The sequence below is a fragment of the Somniosus microcephalus genome, chromosome 12, assembly GCF_052327205.1.
Source record: "Somniosus microcephalus isolate GS21.2 chromosome 12, FLI_Smic_1.0, whole genome shotgun sequence".
Lineage (NCBI taxonomy): Eukaryota > Metazoa > Chordata > Chondrichthyes > Squaliformes > Somniosidae > Somniosus > Somniosus microcephalus.
This window is the reverse complement of record NC_140998.1, coordinates 143649686-143677013: the sequence shown is the minus strand read 5'-3', so window position 1 is coordinate 143677013 and position 27328 is coordinate 143649686. Positions and strand designations below refer to the sequence as shown.

At 47.4% G+C, this 27328-nt stretch overlaps 1 protein-coding gene across 1 annotated transcript in view; it reads right to left on the bottom strand.

Annotated features, from left to right (window-relative positions):
- LOC147109571 (regulator of G protein signaling 6-like) overlaps window positions 1-27328 on the bottom strand; it is a 112957-nt gene that overhangs the window by 26933 nt on the left and 58696 nt on the right. Inside the window, exon 11 of the mRNA XM_086002323.1 lies at window positions 18786-18911. Within this exon, the coding sequence (XP_085858449.1) occupies window positions 18786-18911 (126 nt within the window). The remainder of the gene's footprint in view (window positions 1-18785; window positions 18912-27328) is intronic.

The window sequence follows — 27328 nt, the reverse complement described above, 5'->3', positions numbered from 1 at the left end:
GTGGCAGGGTAAGTGCCATTTCAAGCACTTCTCCCTGTCGAAATGTATTTTATTTTCTCCACTTCCCTCTTCACTTTCCCTGGTGTTAAATACCACTCCCTGACCGACAATATGAGCAAAGGGCCCAGGTTCTCTGGCTCCAGTAAAGCTGCGCTGTGGCCAGGCACTGAGTGGCCCAGTGGTGACCATCCCTTTGATTTCCTCTCATCACTGGCTGTACTCACTCAGCAAGTACTCCTGACTGCAGAGTTGAGATGGGAAATCGTGTTTGAGGTCTAGCTATTCCATTCTGTGGTAGAGTTTTGGAGGAACACCTACTTTAAAGAAAAGAAAAACTCGTATTGATACAGCGCCTTTTACGGCCTCAGGATGTCCCAAAGCGCTTTACAGCCAATGCAGAACTTTTGAAGTGTAGCCACTGTGTTTATGTAGGGCTGTGAGAAACTGTTGCACATATCCCTGCTATCAAAATGGTCTTTACATAAGGCAAGAGATGGACAATATCCATGAAGTAAACCTATTATTTGACAAGAGACATGGGAAACAGTGGCTCTCATGGCTCCTTTACAGCTGCTGGCATGCCTGACTTGTACAATGTTCCAGTGCAGAAACAGGCCATTCAGCCCATCAACTCTGTGCTCCTGTTTTTTGTTTTTTTTTGTTCATTCTCACAGATATGGGTTTTGTTGGCAAGGCTGGTATTTATTGCCCTTCCCTAGTTGCCCTTGAGAAGGTGGTGGTGAGCCGCCTTCTTGAACCGCTGCAGTCCGTGTGGTGAAGGTGCTCCCACAGCACCATTAGGAAGGGAGTTCCAGGATTTTGACCCAGCGACGATGAAGAAACAGCGATATATGTCCAAGTCAGGATGGTGTGTGACTTGGAGGGGAACTTGGAGCTGATGATGTTCCCAGCGCCTGCTGCCCTTGTCCTTCTAGGTGGTGGAGGTCATAAGTTTGGGACATGGGAAGAAGCCTTGGTGAGTTGCTGCCATGTATCCTGTAGATAGTACACACTGCAGCCACAGTACGCCAGAGGGAGTAGATGTTTAAGTTAGTGGATGAAGTGTCATGAATAAAGCTTCTTCAGTTTTGTCGCAGCTGCAGCCATCCAGACAAGTGGAGAGTATTCCATCACTCTCTTGAAGTGCCTTATAGGTGGTGGAGAGGCTTTGGGGTGTCAGGAGCTGAGCCACTCACCGCAGAATACGGATCTTGTCCAGGTCTTGCTGCATGCAGTCATGGACTGCTTTATTATCTGGAGGAATTGTGAATGGAGCTGGCAAGCATCAGTGAACAGTCCACTTCTGACATGACAGATGGAAAGTCATTGATGAAGCAGCTGAAGATGGTTGGACCTAAGATGTTGCCTTGAGGAACTCCTGCAGCGATGTCCTGGAGCTGAGATGATTGGCCTTCAACAACAACCATCTTCCTTTGTACTAGGTATGAATCCAGCCACTGGAGAGTTTTCGCCCATCAACTTCAGTTTTACTAGGGCTCCTTGATGCCACACTCAGTCAAAAGCAGCCTATTTGTCGAAGGCAGTCACTCTCACCTCACCTCTGGAATTCAGCTGCAATGGGCTTGACAGCTGAGTAGTCCTGACAGAACCCAAACTGAGCATCAGTGAGCAGGTTATTGGTGAGTATGTGCTGCTTGATAGCACTGTCGACAACACCTTCCATCATTTTGCTGATGATTGAGAGTGGGCTGATGAGGCGGTAATTGGCTGAGTTGGATTAGTCCTCCATTTTGTGGACAGGACACACCTAGGCAAATTTCCACTTTGTCGAGTAGATGCCAGTGTTGTAGCTGAATGGGAACAGCTTGGCTAGAGGCGCAGCTAGTTCTGGAGCACAAATCTTCAGCACTACAGCTGGGATATTGTAGGCCTTTGCTGTGTCTAATGCACTCAGCCATGTCACGTGGAGTAAATTGAATTTGCTGAAGACCGAAATCTGTGATGGTAGGGACCTCAGGAGGAGGCCGAGAAGGATCATCACTTACCACTTCTGGCTGAAGATGATTGCGAATGCTTCAGCCTTGGCCATCTGGCTTGATGGTGATGGAGGAGTGAAAGATGTGCCGGGCCATGAGATTACAGGTTGTGGTGGAATACAATTCTGCTGCTGCTCTTGGCCCACAGCGCCTCATGGATGCCCAGTTTTGAGCTGCTAGATCTGTTCTGAATCTATCCCATTTAGCACAGTGGTAGTGCCACACAACACGATGGAGGATGTCCTCAGTGTGAAGGCAGGACTTCGGCTCCACAAGGACTCTGCAGTGGTTACCCCTACCAATACTATCATGGACAGATGCATCAGGTAGATTGGTGAGGATGATGTCAAGTAGGTTATTCTCTTGTGTTGGTTTTCTGACCACCTGCTGCAAGCCCAGACTGGCAGTTATGTCCTTCAGGACTCGGCCAGCTCGGTCAGTAGTGGTGCTACTGAGCCACTCTTGGTGATGGACATTGAAGTCCCCCACCCAGAGTACATTCTGTGTCCTTGCTACCCTCAGTGCTTCTTCCAAGTGATGTTCAACATGAAGCAGTACTGATTCATCAACTGAATCCAAAGCAGATTTGCAGGTCCATTGATGATATTACCAGAGTGTTGCACTGATATTCAGAGTGGCTGGGTCTCAATGGTAGGGTAGGAGATTTCTTTCCCTATGTTTGGCCTGAAGCCATGAGATTTCATGGCGGCAAGAGTCAATGTTGAGGACTTTCAGGGCCACTCCTACCTGACTGTATACCACTGTGCCCCCACCTCTGATTTCCCTGCTCCTGGGGCTATGGATCGTCTGAGTGTAGCATGTTGGGCAGTGAGGATTCCACACTCAAATGGGAGCCTGCTCAGTTTTCTATTCATTAATTTAAATGGATCTAGGCTCTATTGTTTGTGAGCAGTCCACCCCGCCTCACTTTCCTCTGCACAGCATGCAGGTGACCCAATAACAGGGAAATCTGCCCCTGATTCTCACTGCACCAACTCCTTCACAAACTCTGCCTTTTCTAGGACCTCAACTGTGGAACTCTTTCACCTCACTCAGAATTCCTTTACTCCTAAATTCTATAGGCATTTATATTGGCATTAATGGTTTATCTTGTCTTTAAGTTCAGTGTCACTTAAACAGTACTTTAAGATTCATCTCTTCTCCCATACTTTTTCAACGTCAGTGCCTTAAACTCAGAGCCTTAGGCTTTCTCCAAGGTACCAAAAAACTGGCTGGAAACTAGGTTTTTGATTGCCGAAGTGTTGGTGTACTTGGATTTTTTAAATATTGTATGTGAAGTAGGGCAGGAGATTTCTTTGCCCATGTTTGACCTGAAGCCATGAGGTTTCATGGGGTTCAGAGTCAATGTTGCAGACTCCATTAGGGACCAAAGTGGCAATCTGTGTGTAGAGCCAGAGGATGTAGGCGGGGTTTTAAATGAATTTTTTGCATCTGTGTTCACTATGGAGAAAGACGATGCAGACATAGAAATCGGGCAAGGGGACTGTGACATACTTGAACATATTAGCATCGAGAAGGAGGAGGTGCTAGCGGTTTTAGCGGGCCAAAAAGTGGATAAATCCCCAGGCCCGGACGAGATGTATCCCAGGCTGCTGTGGGAGGCAAGGGAGGAGATTGCAGGGGCTCTGACACTAATTTTCAGAACCTCTCTGGCCACAGGGGATGTACCAGAGGACTGGAGAACAGCTAACGTAGTACCATTATTCAAGAAGGGTAGCAGGGATAAACCAGGGAATTACAGGCCAGTGAGTCTAACATCTGTGGTAGGGAAATTATTGGAAAAAATTCTGAGGGACAAAATTAATCTCCACTTGGAGAGGCAAGGATTAATCGGGGATAGTCAGCATGGCTTTGTCAAGGGTAAATCATGTCTAACAAATCTGATCGAATTTTTCGAGGGGGTGACTAGTGGGGTGGATGAGGGAAATGCTGTGGATGTGGTGTACATGGACTTCAGTAAAGCTTTTGACAAAGTCCCGCATAGGAGACTGGTCAAGAAGGTAAGAGCCCATGGGATCCAGGGTGCCTTGGCGCGTTGGATCCTAAACTGGCTGAGTGGCAGGAGGCAGAGGGTGATGGTCGAAGGTTGCTTTTGTGACTGGAAGCCTGTGTCCAGTGGGGTACCTCAGGGATCGGTGCTGGGTCCCTTATTGTTTGTGATCTACATAAATGATTTGGATGAGAATGTAAAAGGTATGATCAGTAAGTTCGCAGATGACACGAAAATTGGTGGGGTGGTAAATTGTGAGGAGGAAAGCCTCCGGCTACAGGACGATATAAACGGGTTGGTCAGATGGGCGGAAAAGTGGCAAATGGAATTTAACCCTGAAAAGTGCGAGGTGATGCATTTTGGACGGACAAATAAGGCAAGGGAATACACAATGAGTGGTAGGACCCTAGGAAGTACAGAGGGTCAGAGGGACCTTGGTGTACATGTACATAGATCCCTGAAGGCAGCGGAGCAGGTAGATAAGGTGGTTAAAAAGGCATATGGGATACTTGCCTTCATTAGCCGAGGCATAGAATATAAGAGCAGGGAGGTTATGATGGAGCTGTACAAAACGCTGGTGAGGCCACAGCTGGAGTACTGTGTGCAGTTCTGGTCGCCTCACTATAGGAAGGATGTGATTGCTTTGGAGAGGGTGCAGAGAAGATTCACCAGGATGTTACCTGGGATGGAGCGCCTCAGCTATGAAGAGAGGCTGGACAGGCTGGAGTTGTTTTCCTTGGAGCAGAGAAGGCTGAGGGGGGACCTGATTGAGGTGTACAAAATAATGAGGGGCATAGATAGGGTAGATAAAGAGGAACTTTTCCCCTTAGTGGGGGGGTCAATAACAAGGGGGCATAGATTCAGGGTAAGGGGCAGGAGATTTAGAGGGGATTTGAGGAGGAACTTTTTCACCCAGAGGGTGGTTGGAATGTGGAACTCAATGCCTGAAAGGGTGGTGGAGGCAGGAACCCTCACAACATTCAAGAAGCATTTGGATGAGCACTTGAAATGCCATTGCATACAAGGCTATGGACCAAATGCTGGAAAATGGGATTAGACTGGACAGGGATGGATGGGCGGCGCAGACACGATGGGCCGAAGGGCCTCTTTCTGTGCTGTAAAACTCTATGACTCTATGACTCCCAGGGCCACTCCTACATGACTGTATACCACTGTGCACCCACCTCTGAGTTCCCTGCTCCTGCAGCTATTAGATTGCCTGGGTGCAACTTCCCTCCCAAATTATTTTGTTCATTTATTCTTTGGCATCTTACGTGCCATGCACCATTCTCTGAAACAGGCAATGTGTTTATTTTTTTTTCCATTTATTTGATCAGGGAGCATTACCTCACATCTTCAGTATCCAACAGGTCAAATTATTTTCTCAGGACATTTTTATAACATTTCTCAATATTTTTAATTTCTTTGCTAACCCCGTCACTGGTCTCTCAATGCCACACACCATCCTCTGTTGAGGGGGTTCTAACATTCTCCTAGTATAAAGAGATGGAGGCTAATGATCATAGAGTACCCTTAATTCAATGGAAGCCATTGAAAGACTGTGCTAAAATGCGTTGGGTGATGGATGTGTCTGTGTGACTAGTAATATGTGCTGTGTTCTGTGTCAAAGATAACTATTAGTGTAAATATAGTTTTCTTCAATAATACGTTGTCAATTTGCAGATGATACCAAACTAGGAAAGGCAATGGAATTGGAGGAGGCGGCGGCTCTGAAATTACAGAGTGAGTTGGACAAATATGTAAGTGGGCAGAACAATTGCAGATGAAATTTAAAACAGACAAGTGTAAACTGCTATACATAGGAAGAAAAAATAGCACACATACTGTTGATGCAGTTAAAGATGAAGTTGAAAGAGATCTAGGAATCTCAGTCGACTCAATGCTAAACATGATCAGCCACATGACCAGCAGCAATGAACAAAGGCAACAGGATGCTGAACTATCAGCTTCCACACGTATGTGGCCAACACCCAGTTCTACCTCTCCACACCTCTCTCGACCCCTCCGCGGTCTCTGTGTCATCATGTGTCCGTTATCTAGTCTTGAATGAGCCACAATTTCCTCCAGTCAAACATTGAGAAAACTGAAGCCATCATCGTCAGCCCCCACCACAAACACCGTACCTTCACCATTGATTCCAACCCCTTTCCCTGCTATTGTCTCAGGCTGAACTAGACTGTTTGCATTCTCTGTCCTATTTAACCCTGAGCTGAGTTCCACCCCGTATCCTCTCCATCACAAAGACCGTCGACCAACCTCTGCAATATTGCCCACATCCCCCCCCTTACATCAGCACACAGGCTGAGCCCTCACCCGTGCTTTTGTTACCTCCAGACGTGACTATTCCAGTGCTCTCCGGGCCGGTCTCCCATCTTTAACCCTCCATAAACTTTAGCTCATCCAATGCTCTGTTGCCCATATCTAACCATCTCCCCTTGACATTCAATGGCATTACCATCGCTGAATCCCCCACTATCAACATCCTGGGGGTTACCATTGATCAGAAACTGAACTGGACCAGCCATATAAATACTGTGGCTACAAGAGCAGGTCAGAGGCTGGGAATTCTGCGGCGAGTATCTCACCTCCTGACTCCCCAAAGCCTTTCCACCATCTACAAGGCACAAGTCAGGAGTGTGATGGAATACTCTCCACTTGCCTGGATGAGTGCAGCTCCAACAACACTCAAGAAGCTCGACACCATTCAGGATAAAGCAGCCCGCTTGATTGGCACTCCATCCACCACCTTCAACATTCACTCCCTCCACCACCGGCGCACTGTGGCTGCAGTGTGTACCATCTACAAGACGCACTGCAGCAACTCGCCAAAGCTCCTTCAACAGCACCTTCCAAACCCGCGACCTCTACCACTTAGAAGGACAAGAGCAGCAGATGCATGGGAACATCACCACCTATGGGTTCACCTCCAAGCCACACACCATCCGGACTTGGACCTGTATCGCCGTTCCTTCACTGTCGCTGGGCCAAAATCCTGGAACTCCCTTCCTAACAGCATTGTGGGTGTACCTACACCATATGGACTGCAGCAGTTCAAGAAGGTGGCTCACCACCACCTTCTCAAGGGCAATTAGGGATGGGCACTAAATGCAGGCCTAGCCAGCGATGCCCACATCCCATCAATGAATAAAAAAAATTAAAAATTAAAAAAGCTGACTCGCACCAAATCCCATTCACCGATCACCCCTGTGCTTGCATACCTACATTGGCTCCTGGACCAGCAACACCTCAAATTTAAATTTCTCATCCTTGTTTTCAAATCCCTCCATGGCCTTGTCCCTCCCAATCTCTAACGTCCTCCAGCCCTACAAACCTCTGAGAACTCTGCATTCCTTCAATTCTGGCCTTTGGTGCAACCCGATTTCCTTCGCCCCCACTATTGGCGGCCATGCCTTCAGCCGTCTGGGCCCTATGCTTCTGTAGTTTACTCCCTTAAACTAACTCCCTCTCCTTCTTTATTGTCCTTCTTAAAACACAACTCTTTGACCAAGCTTTTGGTCAACTTAATATCTTCATCTTTGTCTTGTCAGGCTGTAGAAAACCGGCATGGGACGTGTTTCTACATTAAAGGCCCTATATTTTTTTTAATTCATTCACAGGATGTGGGCATTGCTGGCAAGGCCAGCATTTATTGCTCATCCCTAATTGCCCTTGAGAAGGTGGTGGTGAGCCGCTTCTTGAGCTGCTGCAGTCCATGTGGTGAAAGTACTCCCACAGTGCTGTTGGGTAGGGAGTTCCAGGATTTTGACCCAGCGATGAAGGAACGGCGATATATCTCCAAGTCAGGATGGTGTGTGACTTGGAGGGGAACTTGGAGGTGGTGGAGTTCCCATGCGCCTGCTGCCCTTGTACTTCTAGAGGTCGCAGGTTTGGGAGGTTCTGTTGAAGAAGCCTTGACAAGTTAACCAGTGCATCTTGTAGATGGTACACACTGCAGCCACAGTACGCCGGTGGTGAATGTTTAAGGTGGTGGATGGGGTGCCGATCAAGCGGGCTGATTTGTCCTGGTGTCGAGCTTCTTGAGTGTTGTTGGAGCTGCACTCATCCAGGCAAGTAGAGAATATTCCATCACACTCCTGACCTGTGCCTTATAGATGGTGGAAAGGCTTTGGGGAGTCAGGAGGTGAGACACTCGCTGCAAAATGCCCAGCCTCTGACCTGCTCTTGTTGCCACAGTATTTATGTGGCTGGTCCAGTTAAGCTTCTGGTCAATGGTGACCCCTAGGATGGTGATGGTGGGGGATTCAATGATGGTAATGCCATTGAATGTAAAGGGGAGGTGGTTAGACTCTCTCTTGTATGAGATGGTCATTGACTGGCACTTGTGTGGCGTGAATGTTACTTGCCATTTATCAGCCCAAGCCTGGATGTCATCCAGGTCTTGCTGCATGCGGCACAGATTTCCTCATTATCTGGAGGAATTGCGAATGGACCTGAATCAGCGAACATCCCCACTTCTGACCTTATGATGGAGGGAAGGTCATTGATGAAGCAGCTGAAGATGGTTGGGCCTAGGTCACTGCCCTGAGGAACTCCTACAACGATATCCTGGGACTGTGATGATTGGCCTCCAACAACAACAATCATCTTCCTTTGTGGTAGGGCAGAGTTTTCCTTGATTCCCATTGATTTCAATTTCACTAGGGCTCATTGGTGCCACACTCGACCAAATGCTTCCTTGGTGTCGAGGACAGTCACTCTCACCTCACCTCTGGAATTTTTGTCTTTTGCACTCACATGCAGGGCTCTGCCATCATTGACGATGGGGATGTTCATGGAGCCTCCTCCAGTTAGTTGTTTAATGGTCCACCACCATTCACGACTTGATGAAGCAGGACTGCAGAGCTTTAATCAGATCCGTTGGTTGTGGTATCACTTAGCTCTGTCTATAGCATGCTGCTTCCACTGTTTACCATGCAGGTAGTCCTGAGTTGTAGTTTCACTAGGTTGGCACCTCATTTTAGGTACACCTGGTGCTGCTCCTGGCATGCTCTTCTGCACTCCTCATTGAACCAGGGTTGGTTCCCCTGGCTTGATGGTAATGGTAAAGTGAGGGATATGCTGGACCATGAGGTTACAGATTGTGGTGGAATACAATTCTGCTGCTGCTGATGGCCTACAGCGCCTCATGGATGCCCCATTTAGCACAGTGGTAGGACCACACAACACGATGGAGGGTGCCCTCAGTGTGAAGACAGGACTTCGTCTGCACAAGGACTGTGCGGTCATCATTCCTACCAATGATGTCATGGACAGGTGCATCTGCAACAGGTAGATAAATGCACGTTGTTGTTGTATTATGTAGCCAAAATAGTATAGAATATATATAAGAGGAAGTAATGATCTTTCTTCAGAACACTCTTGTCAGACTACACCTCGAATACTGCATCCAATGCTGGTCAGCAAGAAAGGAGAGAGACATTCAAGCACTGGAGGCAGTGCAGAGTAGACCCACGAGTGAAGACCCCCAGTACCAAGGCTCTGAGTTATGAGGAAGGACTGCAGAGACTTGGGCTTTACAGCCTGTAAAGGAGGCATCTGAGAGGTTGATCATCTAGAGGTTGATCATCTAGAGGTTTATAAGTTTATTAAGAATATAAACAAAGTTGATCCAGAATATTATTTTAAACTAAACAGCGGGAGTAGAACTAGGAGACACAGGTTCAAGCTAGAGAAATGAACTGTTAGGACTGATAATCAGGAAATTCTTCATCACACAAACAGTGGATCAACATGTGGAATAAACTTCCAGATAGAGTAATGGAAGCAAAAACCCTGGAATAATTTTAAGAGACAATTGGATAAAGAAACACTTGCATTTATAGAGCGCCTTTCACGACCACCGGATGTCCCAAAGCACTTTACAGCCAATGAAGTACTTTTTAGAAGTGTAGTCACTGTTGTAATGTAGGAAACGCAGCAGCCAATTTGTGCACAGCAAGCTCCCACCAACAGCAATGTGATAATGACCAGATAATCTGTTTTTGTTATGGTGATTGAGGAATAAATATTGGCCACTGCAGCACTCCACTGAAGTGTCAGCCTAAATGTTTGTGCTCAAGTATCTGGAGGGGACGTGAACCCACAATCTTCTGACTCAGAGGCGAGGGTGCTACCAACTTAGCCACAGCTGACACTGATGCAACAATGGGAGGATGTTAGGATCTCTTTGGATGGAGGGCAAATTGTCTGTCTTCATTCATAATGATCTTGTGATTATTGCACCCTGCTCTGCATACAGATCACAGTATATTGGCTTGCAAGAGTCTTTACCATGGCCATGTTTGTGGGTGTATCTTCAGCAGTGACTCATTGGGTCCACTCCTGTTAATCCAAAATCGTTTAATTTGAATTACTAGATAAATCAAATTTTCTCAGCACAAAATAAACAACCTGAATTAACAGACTGAATATGGCTCCCTGGAATCGTTAAAAGAATCCTGATAATGCAATCTGGAATTTCACATAACTCAAGATTGGACTTCAACCAAAACCAGTAATTGCAGTTAAGGAACGTGATGAGGCTGCCCTCCAGTGGTCTAAAATGTCCAATTCTTATCCAACAGCCACAACGACAAAAAGTAATTGGGCCTGAATTTCCTCGGACTCTCGCCCGCTGTAACTTCACTGGCAGTGTGGCGAGGACCCTGTTTACGTGGATCAGTGGGGTTTACACCGCACCTCTGGGAAAGTTACAATGGCACAGTGGCAGAGAGTCCAAGGAGACTTGTGGCCTCGGGAGGTAACTTTAACCTAATCTGCCCGGAAGGGAACTAATGTGATTGGATCATTTGCCCGTTTTACACGTCGTTCTATTTTAGCGGGTGGGTGTAAAGTCGGCAGTCAAGCTAATCCTACGGGCAGGTTAAGTTACAGCCCTACTGATTTGAAGTTTTGTTTTAAAATAACAAGATCCAACACGGTTTTAAAGGAGCATTGCTGTGGTATTGTGGAATTTTCAAGCATGCGTAGCTCCTGCAACAGCTTTATTCAAAAGCTTACTTTGAAGGCTCTAGGTTTCCAAATGATGAATGATAACTTAGGTAGCCAGCAAACGGCCAAAGTCCGTTTTTATTACGGACCATGGAGGTAAAACATTTGTTTGAAAAGTCAGCATCCCCTCCTATGAGGGGCTAGGGATGCAATTGTAAATGCAAAAGAAAGCAAGATAGACTTGCATTTATATAGCGCCTTTCACAACCACTGGACGTCCCAATGCACTTTACAGCCAAAGAAGTACTTTTTTTGAAGTGTAGACCCTGTTGTAATGTAGGAAATGTGGCAGCCAATTTGCGCACAGCAAGCTCCCACATACAGCAATGTGACATTGACCAGATAATCTATTTTTTGTTATGCTGGTTGAGGGATAAATATTGGCCAGGGCACCGGGGAGAACTCCCCTACTCTTCTTCAAAATAGTACCATAGGATCTATTACGCCCACCTGGGAGCACAGACAGGGCCTCGGTTTAACATCTCATCTGAAAGACGACACCTCCAACAGTGCAGCACTCCCTCAGCACTGCACTGGAGCGTCAGCCTAGCTTTATGTGCTCAAGTCTCTGGCGTGGGACTTGAACCCACAACCTTCTGACTCAGGCGAGGGTGCTACCCACTGAGCCACGGCTGACACTGATGAATAAATAAACATGCAACCCAGGGGTTCATCTTATTCCCTTGTTGGTCTGACAAAGATACAGAATTGCCTCGTATGCCAGCTGTTGTCTCATAATCTTGTAAATGATCATAACCATTGCTGCCACCTTTTGGTGCATACTCCCCCTACATTGGCACCAAAAGCAAAGAGACTACTGCATTCTCAAGGAAGGCAAGAAATGTCATGGGTGCCCTTCATTTTCTTGACTTACTAGCATCACAAGAGAGAGGAATGGGCCTAGCAACAGAGAAAGAACAATTATTGCCCACTGATATCAGATATAAATTTATGCATGCCTCCAGTACAGTGCTGCTGAATATGTCTGGACCTTGGTATCAAAAGTCAATTCAGGCTGCTTTATGAATCTTCAACTCTCCTTTGTATATAATTCCTCACTTCCTTATTATACATTTTCCAGCCCCTTCTAGCCAGGTGCTATTACTTATGGAAGCTCAATGCAGGCACATAACAGCTGTTGCTCACATGCCTTAATTTCAGTACAGTTTGTCAGTTTATACTCTGTATTTGCCAATTTCATCATTACTAAGGCAGATAACTATGTAATGTGAAGGAGACTAGGATGCAGTGGCTGAGTTCCTTGGGTCAGTATCTGAGGTCATTAAGTTTTACTCAGAACAGCAGGATGAGCATCCCATATTATCTTAAATAGAATATGCAGTACAGAAACAGGCCATTTGGCCCAACCAGTCCACGCTGGCATTTATGCTTCACTTGAGCCTCCTCCCATTCTTCCTCATCTAACGCTGTCAGCATAACCCTCTATTCCCGTCTCCCTCATATGATTGTCCAGCCTCCCTTTAAATGCATCTATACTATTTGCTTCAACCACTTCCTGTGGTAGCGAGTTCCACATTCTCACCACTCTCTGGGTAAAGAAGTTTCTTCTGAATTCCCTATTTGATTTCTTGGTGACTATCTTATATTGATGGCCTCTAGTTTTGCTCATCCCCACAAGTGGAAACACTGTCTCTGTATCTACTTTATCAAAACCTTTCACAATTTTAAAGACCTCTATTAGGTTACCCCTCAGCCTTCTCTTTTCAAGAGAAAAGAGACCCAGCCTGTTCATCCTTTCCCGATAGGTATTACCTCGCAGTTCTGGTATCATCCTTGTAAATCTTTTTGGCACCCTCTCCAGTGCCTCTACATCCTTTTTATGATATCGCAACCAGAACTGTACACAGTACTCCAAGTGTGGTCTAACCAAGGTTCAATACAAGTTTAGCATAACCTCTCTACTTTTCAGTTCTATCCCTCTAGAAATAAACCCTAGTGTTTGGTTTGCTTTAGTTATGACTTTTAGTGATTTGTGTATTTGTACTCCCAGATCCCTTTGCTCCTCTACCCCATTTAGACTCTTATTTTCCAAGTAATAAGTGACCTCCTTTTTTTCTTACCAAAATGTAATACCTCACATTTATCTATGTTGAAATTCATTTGCCAATGATATACCCATTCTGCAAGTTTCTTAATGTTTTCTTGTAATTTGTTGCAGTCCTCCTCAGTGTTGACTATCCCTCTCAATTTGGTATCGTCCACAAATTTAGAAATTGTGTTTTTGATTCCAAAGTCTAAATCGTTAATATAAATTGTGAACAAACATGCCACTGAATGTTGTTCAATTACTTAATGACAGTAACTTAACCCCCAAACTCTCTGCAACTCGGACTCTGTAATCAGTAGAAAATGCCATACTTGTAGTCATAAAATTCAAATAATTATACTTTGAGAAGATAATGGGCAGAGGAGTTTAGTGTAAATGACCAGAGTCTGTGCGGATTTTGACACGCTCACTGATTTCTGTCACAGTTACTGTGATGCCGACAAGAAATAAAACAGAATTTCCATTTAGTAACAAGTGGAGCAGATTGGCAGCTTGATTGGAGTATTCAGCAATACTGCAAGCAGGCCAGGCACATCTGCACAGTATGCCTTTGCTAGTATCATCGTGAAAGCCATTGGTTGAAATTGCCATTGATGTTCACAAAATGGAACTGGCAGCTGTGATCATGGATCGCATTTTGTTACATTAAGGCCCTAGACTAAAACACAATAAAGATCTTGAAGTGGACTTTTATCTGTTAAAGCAATAGATGAAAAAAAACTGTTGCAATGATTAAATATTGAACACTCCATGAATCTGTAATAGCACGAATGGAAATGTTGAATAGAGCAGCAGTCACATACTTTCATAAGTGCTGACATTTTGATCTCTGTAGTAATAACAATTATAATAGTTCCCCCAAAAAATCATGATCTGCTGAGTCTGGAAGCTCTGGGAGTTATTTCCTATCCTGATCAATTACAAGGCACAAAACAGACACAATAGAGGAGACAGAGCGAGGTATGGAGGTGGGGGAAGCTGAGGAAGACTGAGGAGAAAGGGTTTCTCAGATCATTCCAACACAAAAATCAGCAATTTTATACGCTCGGTGCTTGAGGACTTTATCTGACAGGGTCAACTAACCTCACTGTGGCCAAGTCAAACAAGATATTCAAAAAAATGGCAGACATTATCATTAACAAAACACAAAGGGGGAAAAATTGGGTTGTTTTGCGCCTGGGGGGGCGCTAACAGGGTGCAGAACCCCTAGCGCCCGGGCGCGCCGCTGCTAATGCCTCCCACAAAATTTAGTGGGAGGTCAGTGGCGGCGGTAGCCGGTAGCGCCCGGCGGCGCTGCGCCTCCGGCGATGATATCATCGCCGTGTGCAGCGCCCCGTCGCGCCTCGGCCACAAACTTCGGTTACACCCCTGACCTACCGCTGGACGATATGTCCAACAGGGTCAGGGTGGCGTTTTTGCAGCCACGGCGACGCTACTTAAAGGGCAGGTGTCAGGTGGCCATGTTTTTTGGGCGACTGCCAGCACCTGACCCCTTCCCCTTTTTTCAATCGGGGTGCTGGCCACGATCGCTCAGCTCAGCACTCCGAGTGCCGGGCTGTTTACCCAGCACCCCGCTCCCCGGTGGTCCAGCAGGGCCCAGGTACGCACAGCGCTAGGCCCCTCCTCTTTAATCAGGGGAGGGAGGCCTGCAATCACATGATGCTGTTGCACGTAGCGCCGCGAAATTCACTGGTACCGCCCCAAGTAGGAGGGGGAGCGCTTCCAGTAGCGCCTTGCCTCCTGCTTGGGGTGCTACTACAGAATTTACGGCGCAGGGACGCTAACTTTTTTGGGGCACTAAAACCTGCGACCTCCACCACCTAGAAGGACAAGGGTAGCAGGCGCATGGGAACAGCACCACCTCCAAGTTCCCCTCCAAGTCACACACCATCCTGACTTGCACAGATATCGCCATTTCTTCATCGTTGCTGGGTCACAATCCTGGAACTCTCTTCCTAAGAGCACTGTGGAAGTACCTTCACCACACGGACTGCAGCGGTTCAAAAATGCAGCTCACCACCACCTTCTCAAGGGCAACTTGGGAGGGGTAATAAATGCTGGCCTTGTCAGCGATGCCTATATCCATAGAACTATTTAAAAAATGTGCATGACATTCCATATATCAACCTACCTTTGCATTAAAGGGCTGCTGTTGCGGTAAAGACACTTCATTCCTGATAATTATCCCTAAATTATAGTGCCTTGGTGATCCTACTCAAATAGTGTCTCATTCTCCTGAATACACCTCAGGCCTATTAAGGAGAAGGAGACTCATCTCCTCTGGAGATCTTCTCTCCACAGCCGCCAACCTCATAGTCCCCCAATCCCACACAGCCTGCTTCTATCTCCTTCCCAAGATCCACAAACAGGACTGCCCCAGTGGACCCATCGTTTCAGCCTGTTCTTGCCCCACGGAACTGATTTCTTCATATCTCAACGTTATTTTTTCTCCCCTTGTCCAGTCTCTTCCCACCTACATCTGCGACTCTTCCAAGGCCCTCCGCCAATTTTACAGTTTCCAGTTTCCTGGCCCCAACTGTCTCCTTTTCACTATAGATGTCCAATTCCTCTAGACCTCCATCCCCCACCAGGAGGCCTGAGGGCGCTCCACTTCTTCCTTGAACAGAGGCCCGACCAGTCCCCATCTACCACCACCCTCCTGCACCTGGCTGAACTTGTTCTCACATTGAACAACTTCTCCTTTGAGTCTACTCACTTCCTCCAAATTAAAGGTGTTGCTATGGGTACACGTATGGGTCCTAGCTATGCCTGCCTTTTCGTGGGATATGTGGAACACTCTTTGTTCCAGTCGTACTCGGGTCCACTCCCTCACCTCTTTTTTCCGGTACATTGATGACTGTATCAGTGCCGTTTCCTGCTCTCGCCCTGAACTAGGCAATTTCATTCACTTTACTTCCAATTTCCACCCATCCCTCACCTTCACATGGTCCATCTCTGACTCTTCCATTCCCTTCCTCGACTTCTCTGTCTCCATTTTTGGGGATAGGCTACTGACAAACATTCACTATAAGCCCACTGACTCCCACAGCTACCTGGACTACACTTCCTCCCACCCCGCTTCCTGTAAGGACTCTATTCCATTCTTCCAGTTTCTCCGTCTCTGTCGCATCTGCTCTGACGATGCCACATTCCATACTAGTGCTTCTGATAGATCTTCCTTTTTCCTCAACTGAGGATTCCCCTCTACCGTGGTTGACATGGCCCTCAACTGTGTCCGTTCTATCTCCCGCACTTCTGCTCTCACCCCTTCCCCTCCCTCCCAGAACCATGATAGGGTTCCCCTTGTCCCCACCTTTCACCCCACCAGCCTCCACATTCAACGGATCATCCTCCGCCATTTCCGCCACCTCCAGCATGATCCCACGACCAAACACATCTTCCCCTCACCTCCCCTTTCAGCATTCCGAAGGGACCGCTCCCTCCGTAACACTCTGGTCCACTCCTCAATCACCCCCAATACCCCTTCCCCTTTTCACGGCACCTTCCCGTGCAAGCGTAGGAGATGCAACACATACCCTTTTACCTCCTCCCTTCCCACTTTCCAGGGCCCCAAACAGTCCTTCCAGGTGAAACAGTGATTTACTTGTACTTCTTTCAATTTAGTATACTGTATTCGCTGCTCACGATGTGGTCTCCTCTACATTGGGGAGACCAAATGCAGATTGGGTGACCGCTTTGCGGAACACCTCCATTCAGTCCGTAAGGGTGACCCTGAGCTTCCGGTCGCCTGTCACTTTAATTCTCCACTCCACTCCCACTCAGACCTCACCGTCCTCGGCCTCTTACACTGTTCCAGTGAAGCTCAACGTAAGCTCGAGGAACAGCACCTCATCTTTCAATTGGGCACTTTACAGCCTTCTGGACTCAACATCGAGTTCAACAATTTCAGTCCATAACCTCTGCCTCTATTTTTTTTCACATGGATGTGGCAGCTGTTGATGATTCTGCCATTGCCATTTACATCTCATCTAGACTCATCTTTTGTTTCGTAACTTGTCCAATTACCATCTTCTTTTGTCTTGCACCATCATCCCTTTTGTCTTTTAATCTCTTCTGCCTTCCACCCTATCACAGACCTTTCCTTTTGTTCTTTCCTCCCCTCCCCCCTTTTCCTACCCCTGCACTTGCTTAAAAATCTGTTACATCTCTAACTTTTTCCAGTTCTGACGAAGGGTCATTGACCTGAAACCTTAACTCTGTTTCGCTCTCTACAGATGCTGCCTGGCCTGCTGAGTATTTCCAGCATTTTCTGTTTTTATTTCAGATTTCCAGCATCTGCAATATTTTGTCTGGTAAAATGGTTGCTCATTACTGAAGTGTTGTCCAAAGAAATTCTTCTGAGGCAAGTCTCTCACTGTGAATACAAAAGCTATTATGCACCAGGAGGAAATATTTGATCAGTTTTTAATAATATTCAGAATAATCCCTAATTTTGTTTTTTTTAATGTTCTCCCCTCTTTGTAATAGTACAATATGAGCATGTATGGAGCTTCTTTACTTTACTACAGTGAACGGTAGATAGTGGTTATGTTACTGAACTAGTAATCCCAGAGGCCTGGGCTAATGATCCAGAGATGCAAGTTCAATTCCCACCTGGGGAGTTTAAATTCAGTTAATTAAATAAATCTGGAATAAAAAGCTAGTATCAGTAACGGTAACCATGAAACTATCAGATTGTCGTAAGAACCCATCTGGTTCACTAAAGTCCTTTAGGGAAGGAAATTAGGCCTATATCTGACTCCAGACTCACAGCAATGTGGTTGACTCTTAACTGCTCTCTGAAGCCCATTCGCACCAGAATAAAGGACTGCACCATTAGCAAACAAAATATTTTCCATCAGTTCAAGTATGTTAGTTAGAACATTAACAATCAGACATTGTATCAGTCAGACAACTGGTTTGAAGCAGACAGGTAAACTGCAGATGGAGTTTGTTTGAACTATTGGATATTATGTTGATATACACATATTTCTTTTAATCGCTTTGGATAATAAGGACCCTAAAATAAGAACATTATTCTGGGGTACAGTTCCACAGACACATAAGCCTCTTGTACCTCATCCATCTTCACAGCCAGTGTAAACAGGGCTTCTTGGCTCTGAAGGACTTCACACACAAGCCTGATCTTGTGTTCACGCATAAGCACTTTTCAGGAGGAGTCACTGGATAACAAGAAGGTGTGGCAGTTCTGGCACTGAGACCCATTGAATCACCAACTGACTGAGATCACTTAGCTCAGCACAGACCGGGAATCAAACCTGGGGATTTCCCAGTCTGAATGGCTTAGTGCCACACCAGCGACTGCTTTTACATAGAATTACAACATTGAAACAGGCCGTTTAGTCCAACCAGTCCGTATTGGTGTTTATCCCCCACATGAGCAGTAATCCTAATGTGCTCGCCAATTTTCCGTCTCCGTTTATTCCCCCTTTCTTTCAACTTCCTATCTATCTTATTTTGAAATGTTGAGAAGGTCTCTGCTTCAATCGCGACCTAGTTGCATCCCACAGCCTCACAACCCGCTGTGTAATAAAGTTTCTCCTCTTCGCTGTCCTAAATCTCTTAAATTGAATCTTATATCTATTTACCCCTCAGGTCAGTGGGGTGCTTACATTGCCAATTTAAAGTTCCTTTAGTGCAGTGATGATCATCTTACCTCAGATTCTCGGAGCTAAATTCGGACTCTAGAAACTTCAGAAATTGTTCTCGTCCCGCAGGATCCTTTAGCACCTCATCGAAGGAGAATCCCCATCTCTTCACGCGCTGCTGGCTGGGCTCTTTGCTTAAACGCACACAAGAAAGAGATAAATTTATTAACGTAATAGCAAACGTATCCGTACATTGTTTCCAAAAAGAGATTCATTCAAGGTAAGTGAGGAAAGAACCTACATTTATATTGCACCGCAACACGTTTCTCAGGATGTCCCAAAGCGTTTCATATTCAATGAAATGCAGTCAGTTTTGTTACACAGAATTATACAACCAATAATATAATTTGCACAACTCCTATTTCCAGATAAGAGTGAGCTGCATGGATCATCCACAAGCCTCCCATAACTATACGTCTCGTTACAATTCATCACGATTAATGCACATCAACAATGTAAGTATATAATACACACATCACACTCTGATTATACGTTAACAATTAACAAATTTAAAAAAAACTTTGCAATTAAATACATCACAGCACTAATCGCCAGAGTATTCCTTGCTCTATTGGGGTCCTGACTTCAGCTGTGCTTCTGTGGGCAGAAGCCAAACAAAAAGCATATGTCTTCCCCCCCACCTAACCCCCATTCCCCCTTCTTCCTGCCTCCACAGTTGCAGTGAATGTGCACACAGCACCTTCCCATAAACAACAAAATAATCAGCACCTTCCCATAAACAACAAAATAATCAGTCAAACGATTTTTGGTGGTCTGGGTGAGGGAGTAATACGGGCCAGGGCAGCATGGCATTTCTCTCCTTTGCTTCAAATAGGGTTTCTTACTTCCATCGAAATGACTGAAAAAAGGGCAGATGAAGGATAACGCAGCCTTCCCTTAGTGTCACACTGAACTGTCAGCTCAAGTCCTGGAGTGGGGCTAAAGTCAAGAACGCTAACAACTGTGCCAAGTCGTCACTAGTCAGCTAGAGGGTGGTCGACACTGCGATGAAAGGATGTCAGTATTGCGAAAATTCTAAGAGTGAGGTTTACGATTCCTAAAAGTAAGATTGCAAATTAATTTAAACATAAGGGCCTAGAAATTCACTGGCGCCCTGTTTGGGGTGCCAGTCTCGCCAGAAGTACCGCCCCAGAAGGAGTCGTGAACGCCCGCCGGAAATTCAGTTTCAGCGCCCCAGATGGAAGCGCAGCGCTACTCGAGGCGCCCCGCATTCCTCTTGGGGTGCTGCAACTGAAAATCGCAGTGCAACGTGCCGCAGCACCACACGCTGCGGCACGGCGCGCTGCGGTACTACAGGCCTTCCTCCCCTTCTTAAGGGGGAGGGGCCTGCTGCAGCGCGATCGGTGATCGCGAGTGCTGGCAAAAGAGCCCGGCACCGAGGAGAAGTGCCAGGCTCCTGGGACACAGCCGGCATAACGCGGGGGGGGGGGGGTGCTCAGGAGGCCGGGGACGGCGGCGCGAAGAGGTGCTGGCAGGCGGCCAACAAAGAAAATGGCTGCCCCGCACCTCCGCGCCTGTACCGCCGCAGGTAGGCCCCCCTGAACCGGTCGCAAATTGCGACCGGCGTTAAAGCAGGGGGCGCTACCAAATTTCGCGATCGGGGCGGTAGCGGAGCGCTGTGCACACCGATGACGTCTTCGGTAGCGGCGCAGCACCGCCATTAGCGTCCCGCTAAATTTAGCGGGAGGCGTGGTCAGTGGCGTAAAACCCACTAAGTGCCCTCTTTGGGTGCTAACGAGTGGCGCAGCCCACTGAATTTCTAGGCCAAGAGTCTATAAGTTCGGTCTACTGAGCTCCAATATGGTGGTCAGGAAGTGAGTGCACATTTCCATTCGGAAGTGCCCCGCCCACCATACTGGTGAAGGAAAAAAAACATAGGTCTAACTTCAAGATTGGTTTGCCCTGTGGCAGCTGAGGTCGCTCCCGACCCCCCTGATCACCACCACTCCTAACCTCCCCCCCCCCACAATCGCCACTGCTGACCTGCTCGAACCCCCTCACCCCTGATCGCTGCTCCCGACCACCATCCCCCGCCCCTGATCACAGAGGAGGTATTTAAAAGGTTGGCAGTGCTCAAAGTAGAAAAGTCAACCAATTCGGATGGGATGCATCCTAGGTTACTGAGGGAAGTAACGGTGGAAATTGCGGAGTTTCTGGCCACAATCTTCCAAGCCTCCTTGGATATGGGAGCGGTGCCAGAGGGCTGGAGGGTCGCAAATGTTATACGCCTGTTCAAAAAAGGGGAGAGGGATAAACCCGGCAACTACAGGCCAATCAGCCTAACGTCGATGGTGGGAAACAATTAGGGGGGAACTTTGCGGGGGGTCAGCGGGCGCGATCAGTGGCGGGTCAGGTGGGAAAGTGTTTTTCTTCCCCCAGTGGGTCGGGACCCTGCTGTGAACCCACTGCCATGCACCTTTACCAAATGTCAGGTCTGTCAGCACTGAGCAGACCCGACACGCAGCGGCGGAGGAGGTAATTAAAATCATTAGTGGCTTGTTTACAGCCACTTAATAATGCTTTTTTCCCCCCAGGTTTTTGGATTTGACAGATCGCCCACTGGTTTCCCGCTGTGCTTAGACTTCGTCTGTGAAGCTGAGGTGGGAGGTCAGTGGCCATTGAATCAGCTGATGAGTTGACAGCTTCAAATGTCAAGTCAAAGCTCCCAGCTGATTGAGAAATGTTCCCTTAGCCACTAGCTTCTCTAAACTGCATTTCCACTACAGATTCAGAATGCTGCAAGTCTTTATACAAGTCTCCAACCAGTCTGACCTCATTACCTCTCTCACCATTTCATCTCTATTTCACCTGCCATCTATTCCGTCAGCATGGGTGCCCTTTATACTCTCTCACCTTGGTCCTCAGAATCCCACCACGATCAGCCCCAACACCAGCAGCACCAACAACACCAACCTTCTCCGCAATCAACTGATGCTGCACAGGACACAGGGCATCAGCACCCGACCACATTGCTGCCCGGGAGGCAGGGATGGCCTCACTTTGGCCAGATTTACTTCACTTGACGCTGTACACCCTGGCTGCCACATGATGCACCAGGTTGGCACCACCCCACACCAACACCATAAAGCATCCCTACAATGCCCAAGCCATTCCTTTCACACTCATCACCATTGTGCGGGGATGGGGGGGGGGGGTACCCTTATGTCTCACCATTCACTGCAACTCACTGAGCCACTTCCAAAGGTGCACACAAATCTGTCCAAGAACGCAAAGTGCTGAAAATAAAGGTTTCAATGTTTGACAGCACATTAACAGAAGCTTTATATGAACATTGGCTAAAACACTCAAGTGGCTACCCTAGTGTGTTGTTAGTTGGTATGATTGCATTAGGATGAGGGTGAGTGTGAGGGGTGGCTAGTGAGATGGGGAAGTGATAATATAGATAGAGAGGGATGGGTGGAGGTGCAAGGTAAGTTGGTGTGAGTAAGGATGTGCAGGAGTAGGGTAGGGAAGGCAGAGCGATGGGGATGTGATGAGAGGCACAGCAGGATGAGGTTGAGTGTTGCTATGTACTAATGTTTCGTGATCTACTGAGATCATTGAAACATTTGCGGCACTGCACCCAGGTCCTCCTGACCACATCCCTGCTTGTGTCCTCCTCTGCAATGTGTAACCAGGCTGTGTTGATCTCCTAGGGAGATCTTCTCCGCCCATGGGAAGGGAAGAGAACCTCCCTGCATGCTGTGACTCCCTCCATAAGCATATGGAGGGAGTCATGGGCGAGCCTGGGTGCAACCATGCACCTCTGTGCAGTTACTTTCAGTGTTTGCAGCACCTCAATGCTGTAGAACACTGACAGCACAAATGTCAAATTTAAATTGGCCATGGTCCCTTTAAGAAAACCGGCTGATGACGTGTCATCAAATGACGTCATCAGACCCGCTTCCTTCAATTAGCCGAGAAACTCGCTGGGCGAGCTTAACACAGCGGGCTGGAGCTGGCATTGGGGCCAGGTCCCGCCACCGACGTTGCCCTCCACGGATCCGCCGAGGTTGGTAAAATCCAGCCCTTAAAGATCATAATCCAGGACAAAATTAATTTTCACATGGGTAAGTATGGGTTATTAAATGACAGCCAGAATGGATTTGTCAAAGGCAAATTGTGTCTGACAAACATGATTAAGTTATTAGATGAAATAATGGAGAGGGTTGATGGGGGTAATGTGGTTGATGTTGTGTATATGGACTTTGAAAAGGCATTTGGAAAATGCCACATAGCAGGCTTGTTATCAAAATTGAAGCACATGGGATTAAAGACGCAATGGCAACGTGGGTATGAAATTGACTGAGGGACAGAAAGCAGAGAGTGGTGGTGAACGGGTGTTTTTCAGACCGGAGGGAAGTGTGCAGTGGTGTTCCCTTGTGGTTGGTATTAGGACCACTGCTCTTTTGTGATGTACATTAATAACCTGGACTTGGGTATACGGGGCATAATTTCAAAGATTACAGATGACACAAAACTTGGAAATGTAGTAAACAGTGAGGAGGGATAGCAACAAACTTCACGAGGACATAGACAGACTGGTGAAATGGGCAGACACGTGGCAGATGAAATTTAATGCAGAGAAGTGTGAAGTGATGCATTTTGGAAGGAAGCATGAGGAGGGGCAATATAAACTAAATGGTGCAAATTTTGAACCCAGTTAAATTTTCCAGAAATCCTTCATGCTGAATTTATTCTAATTATGAACACAGACAGTTTTATGTCATGAGCTTCCAGCAATCTGAGTTGTGTTTTGCCCCAACTGACTGTTACAAGAATCACAGCAGCCTGGGCTGGATTCTATCTCAGGTCTCAGAGGTGAAGGGACAGTGTGTTAAGAACATAAGAAATAGGAGCAGGAGTAGGCCATTTGGCCCTTGAGCCTGCTCCACCATTCAATAAGATCATGGCTGATCTACCTCAACTCCACTTTCCTGCACTATCCCCATATCCCTTGATTCCCTTAATATTCAAAAATCGATCGATCTCTGTCTTGAATATACTCAACGACTGAGCCTCCACAGCCCTTTCGGGTAGAGAATTCCAAAGATTCACTACCCTCCGAGTGAAGAAATTTCTCCTCATCTCAGTCCTAAATGACTGACCCTTTATCCTGAGACTGTGACCCCTCGTTCTAGACTCCCCAGCCAGGGGAAACATCCTCCCTGCATCTACCCTGTCAAGCCCTGTGAGAATTTTGTATGTTTCAATGAGATCACCTCTCATTCTTCTAAACTCATTGGGCTGAATTTTGCCATTGGGGGCGTGTCAGGTGATCATCGCGTCAGGATCCCAACTCCGATGTGAAGTGGGACAAAAGTGTGATTTTGCCCTAATTGGGCACTTGATTTCCAGCGTGTGGAAACCCCTGGCCCAATGAGCCTTTTCATACAGAAAGTCACCTCTGATGACGTCATCAATGCTGCTGGATTTAAGGCCTGCAAGCAGCCTTGCTTCTTTTTCAACCTTTAAACTTTATGCCCATTGTTCTGAACACTTCCTTCACCAATTATGTCCACCAGTAGACCAAAGTGTGCTCTGAGATTTGATGAGGCCTCCCTCCAAGCTCTGGTGGAGGGAGCAAGAGTAAAGAAGGAGGTTCTCTTCCCTTTCTCAGGGAGGAAAAAGCCTCCCCAGCAGACTAAAGCTGTGTGGCTGCAAGTGGCCCAAGAGGTAAATGCAATTTCTATGTGCAGCAGAACCTGGCTGCAGTGCAGGAAGAGGTTTCATGACCTTCTCTGCACAGGAAAAGTGAATATGACATTCCCATCAACCTCAATCTGATCCCCATTGCCTCTCATCACCAGCTCTCTGCTTTGCCAACCTCTTCCTCCACATCCCACTTGACCCTTACATCCCTGCACCCTTACCCATTCACTCTCTCTCTATGGTCACATTCACTTAACTATTCGACCATGCAGCCCTCACACTCCCTATCACTGTGATTGAATGACAACAACTTACAACACACAGGGAGGGCCCTTTGTCTCCTTCTAAGCATCTATGCTATGGATTCTCTACACTCACTCCTTCATCCTCACTCAAACTCCACTTGTGTCCCTCATTGCAGGAAAAGAGAGCCCACAATAAGAGGGAAAGAGCGAGGACAGGAGGAGGGCCACCCTCAGTAGCCCAGCTCACCACTTCGGAGGAGGCGGCCCTGGAGATCGCCGGAGTGGAGGACGATTCGCAAGTGGGGGACGGACAGACAGGCGCATCACAGCAAGCTAATGACAGAATAGTTTAGCATCTCTCTCATTGACATTGCATGAGTGACTGATAATGATTCTGATGCACTAACAGATTGACATGATCATCTGCACAATTCAATTTGCATGCAACCTTTACCTCACATCTCTAACTCTTTCCTTTACTCCCCCACGGGACCATCGACAGCCCCCGTCCCCACTGTCCAGGAAGAACAGCCTGAGCCTCAAGACTCCTTAGAGGAAGCTGCAACCTCTGAGGGTGCAGCATCAGCAGCATTCAGCACCAATGCAGACACTCACACCTCGGTGGGACCTTTGCGAGATAGAGTAGTGTTGTCACCTGGTGTATCACAGATCATGGCATAAGTGAGCATCAGCAGATGGTGGAGACAGGGACAGCAGTAGAGAGTCCTCGTCGGAGGGCGCAGGACTCTGCCAGCTCAGCTCAGCTGCATGTCGACCCTGTGCCTTCGGGTCCATCCAGAAGGAGAGCGATGCTGGAACTCCAGGAACAGGTGCAGGAGTCTCTGGCAGGTTTTGTCTCCAGGGTCGATGCGAGTGTGGAGCGAATGGAGGAGTCCATCGCGAACATGAGCAGAGCCTTTGTGGAGGCATTGGCACATAAACGCATCACCACGGAAAGGATGGCAACCTCCGTGGAAATGATGACTACCTCCGTGGTAAGGCTGGCTACCGTAGAGGAGAGGATGGCTATGGTAGAGGGGAGGATGGCTACGGCCATGGAGGAGCTTAGTCACCAGAGTATTGAAAACATGGTCATTGTTCAGAATAGATTGACATCTCTTGAGGAGCGATGTTCAGCTATTGAGCATAGAAACCAGACCTTCATGGAAGTCCTCTGGAGTAGGACTTCCAGTGCAGAAATGGGTCCTCATGGCCCCCTTGCTGTGCTTAAAGGTGCTGTCAAACCACTTGCTAGCTCTGAGGTGGGGCTGACCCATGAGAGGGATGTTGGTGGCAGACAACAAGGAAGTGGGGGCTCCTCTCCAAGTGCTCACACGACCATGCCACTGCAAAGCCCTCAGTCAGAGCCCCACCAGAGTCCCCACCCAACTGAGATGGGCGTCTCAGCCCCTGCACAGCTGCAGGAGCAGCAGACTGTTGTCGAGCCCTCACAGGCTCGCAACCCCAGAGGACGGCCGCCAATGGTGTTGAGACAGGAGCAGCAAGAAAGTGAACAAGGGGCCTCCACATCTGCTGAAGCCACAGGGGAAGCACCACACGTAAGAGGAAGATAAAGCACAAGTACATGTGGTCACAGGGGTAGTCACTTGGGTGTTCTGTTGTATTGATTTTTGACAAGCCATCCTTGAATTGTTATGATAAACAGATTTGATGGCAAACTGTTGAAGTTGTGGTCTGTATCATTTTGCAAATGGGACTTCCACATTGAGGGCTTAGGGCGACTTGCAATTGTCAGTATGGTGGTCAGAGTGATAGGAATCTGCAGGTTCTTGTCCAATGTCGATGCTCTTGTAAGAAGGTGCGAGGCAAAAGTGTTTGATTGTGCAGGCTAAGCAAATTTGGCCAACATGAGTGCGTCCCTTGCATCCCGGGCAGTAATGTGGTCGCGCGCTGGCGCCTTCTGGCCTGTGCATCTTCAGGTGGGTGGGCAGCAGCTTGGCGCTCCTGTTCTTGCTGCTGCTGTTGGTGGTGCTGTTGTTCAGGGTTCTGCTGCTGCCGCGGCTGGTCTTCGTCCGAACCTGGTGTCCAGGAGGAAAGAAATAAATGGTTCCCATGCTTCTGGTATATGCCTCAGTTGAGAAAGCGCTCAGTCAAGGTGAGGAGGGGGGTTTCCCAGGAGGTCGCACTGGAGACGGGCGTCAGGCTCCAAACTTCCACAACAATGAGTTAGGCCTGTTAAAAGTTCTCCCAGACCGGAGACAACACAGTTCTGTCACCTGCAAATGATCATTGGTGAAAACTCCTTTTTAATCGTGGAGCTGCAGCTGTTAGTAAGCAATTCACTTGTGAGGCCGCCAGGATTAACTGGCATGTTCCAGAGGAGGCGTGTAGGATGGGGGAAATGTGTTAAAATCAGAAAGGCCTCTCAAAATGGGATTATAGAGGCAATTAACTGGTTGTTAAGGGCCTTAAGGGCCTATCCCGCCTCTTGGAGGCGGGATGGAAACGTGGTCTGAAACCACGAATGTGGGAAAATTGCTCAGAGGCGGGATCGGAACCGCCTGCCATTTTTTGCGATTTTGACAACTCACACACCTCCAAACCCGCCTCCTCGGGCCTGGTAAAATCGAGCCCGTTATGTCACACAATCCCTTTCTAATAGTTACTTTTCA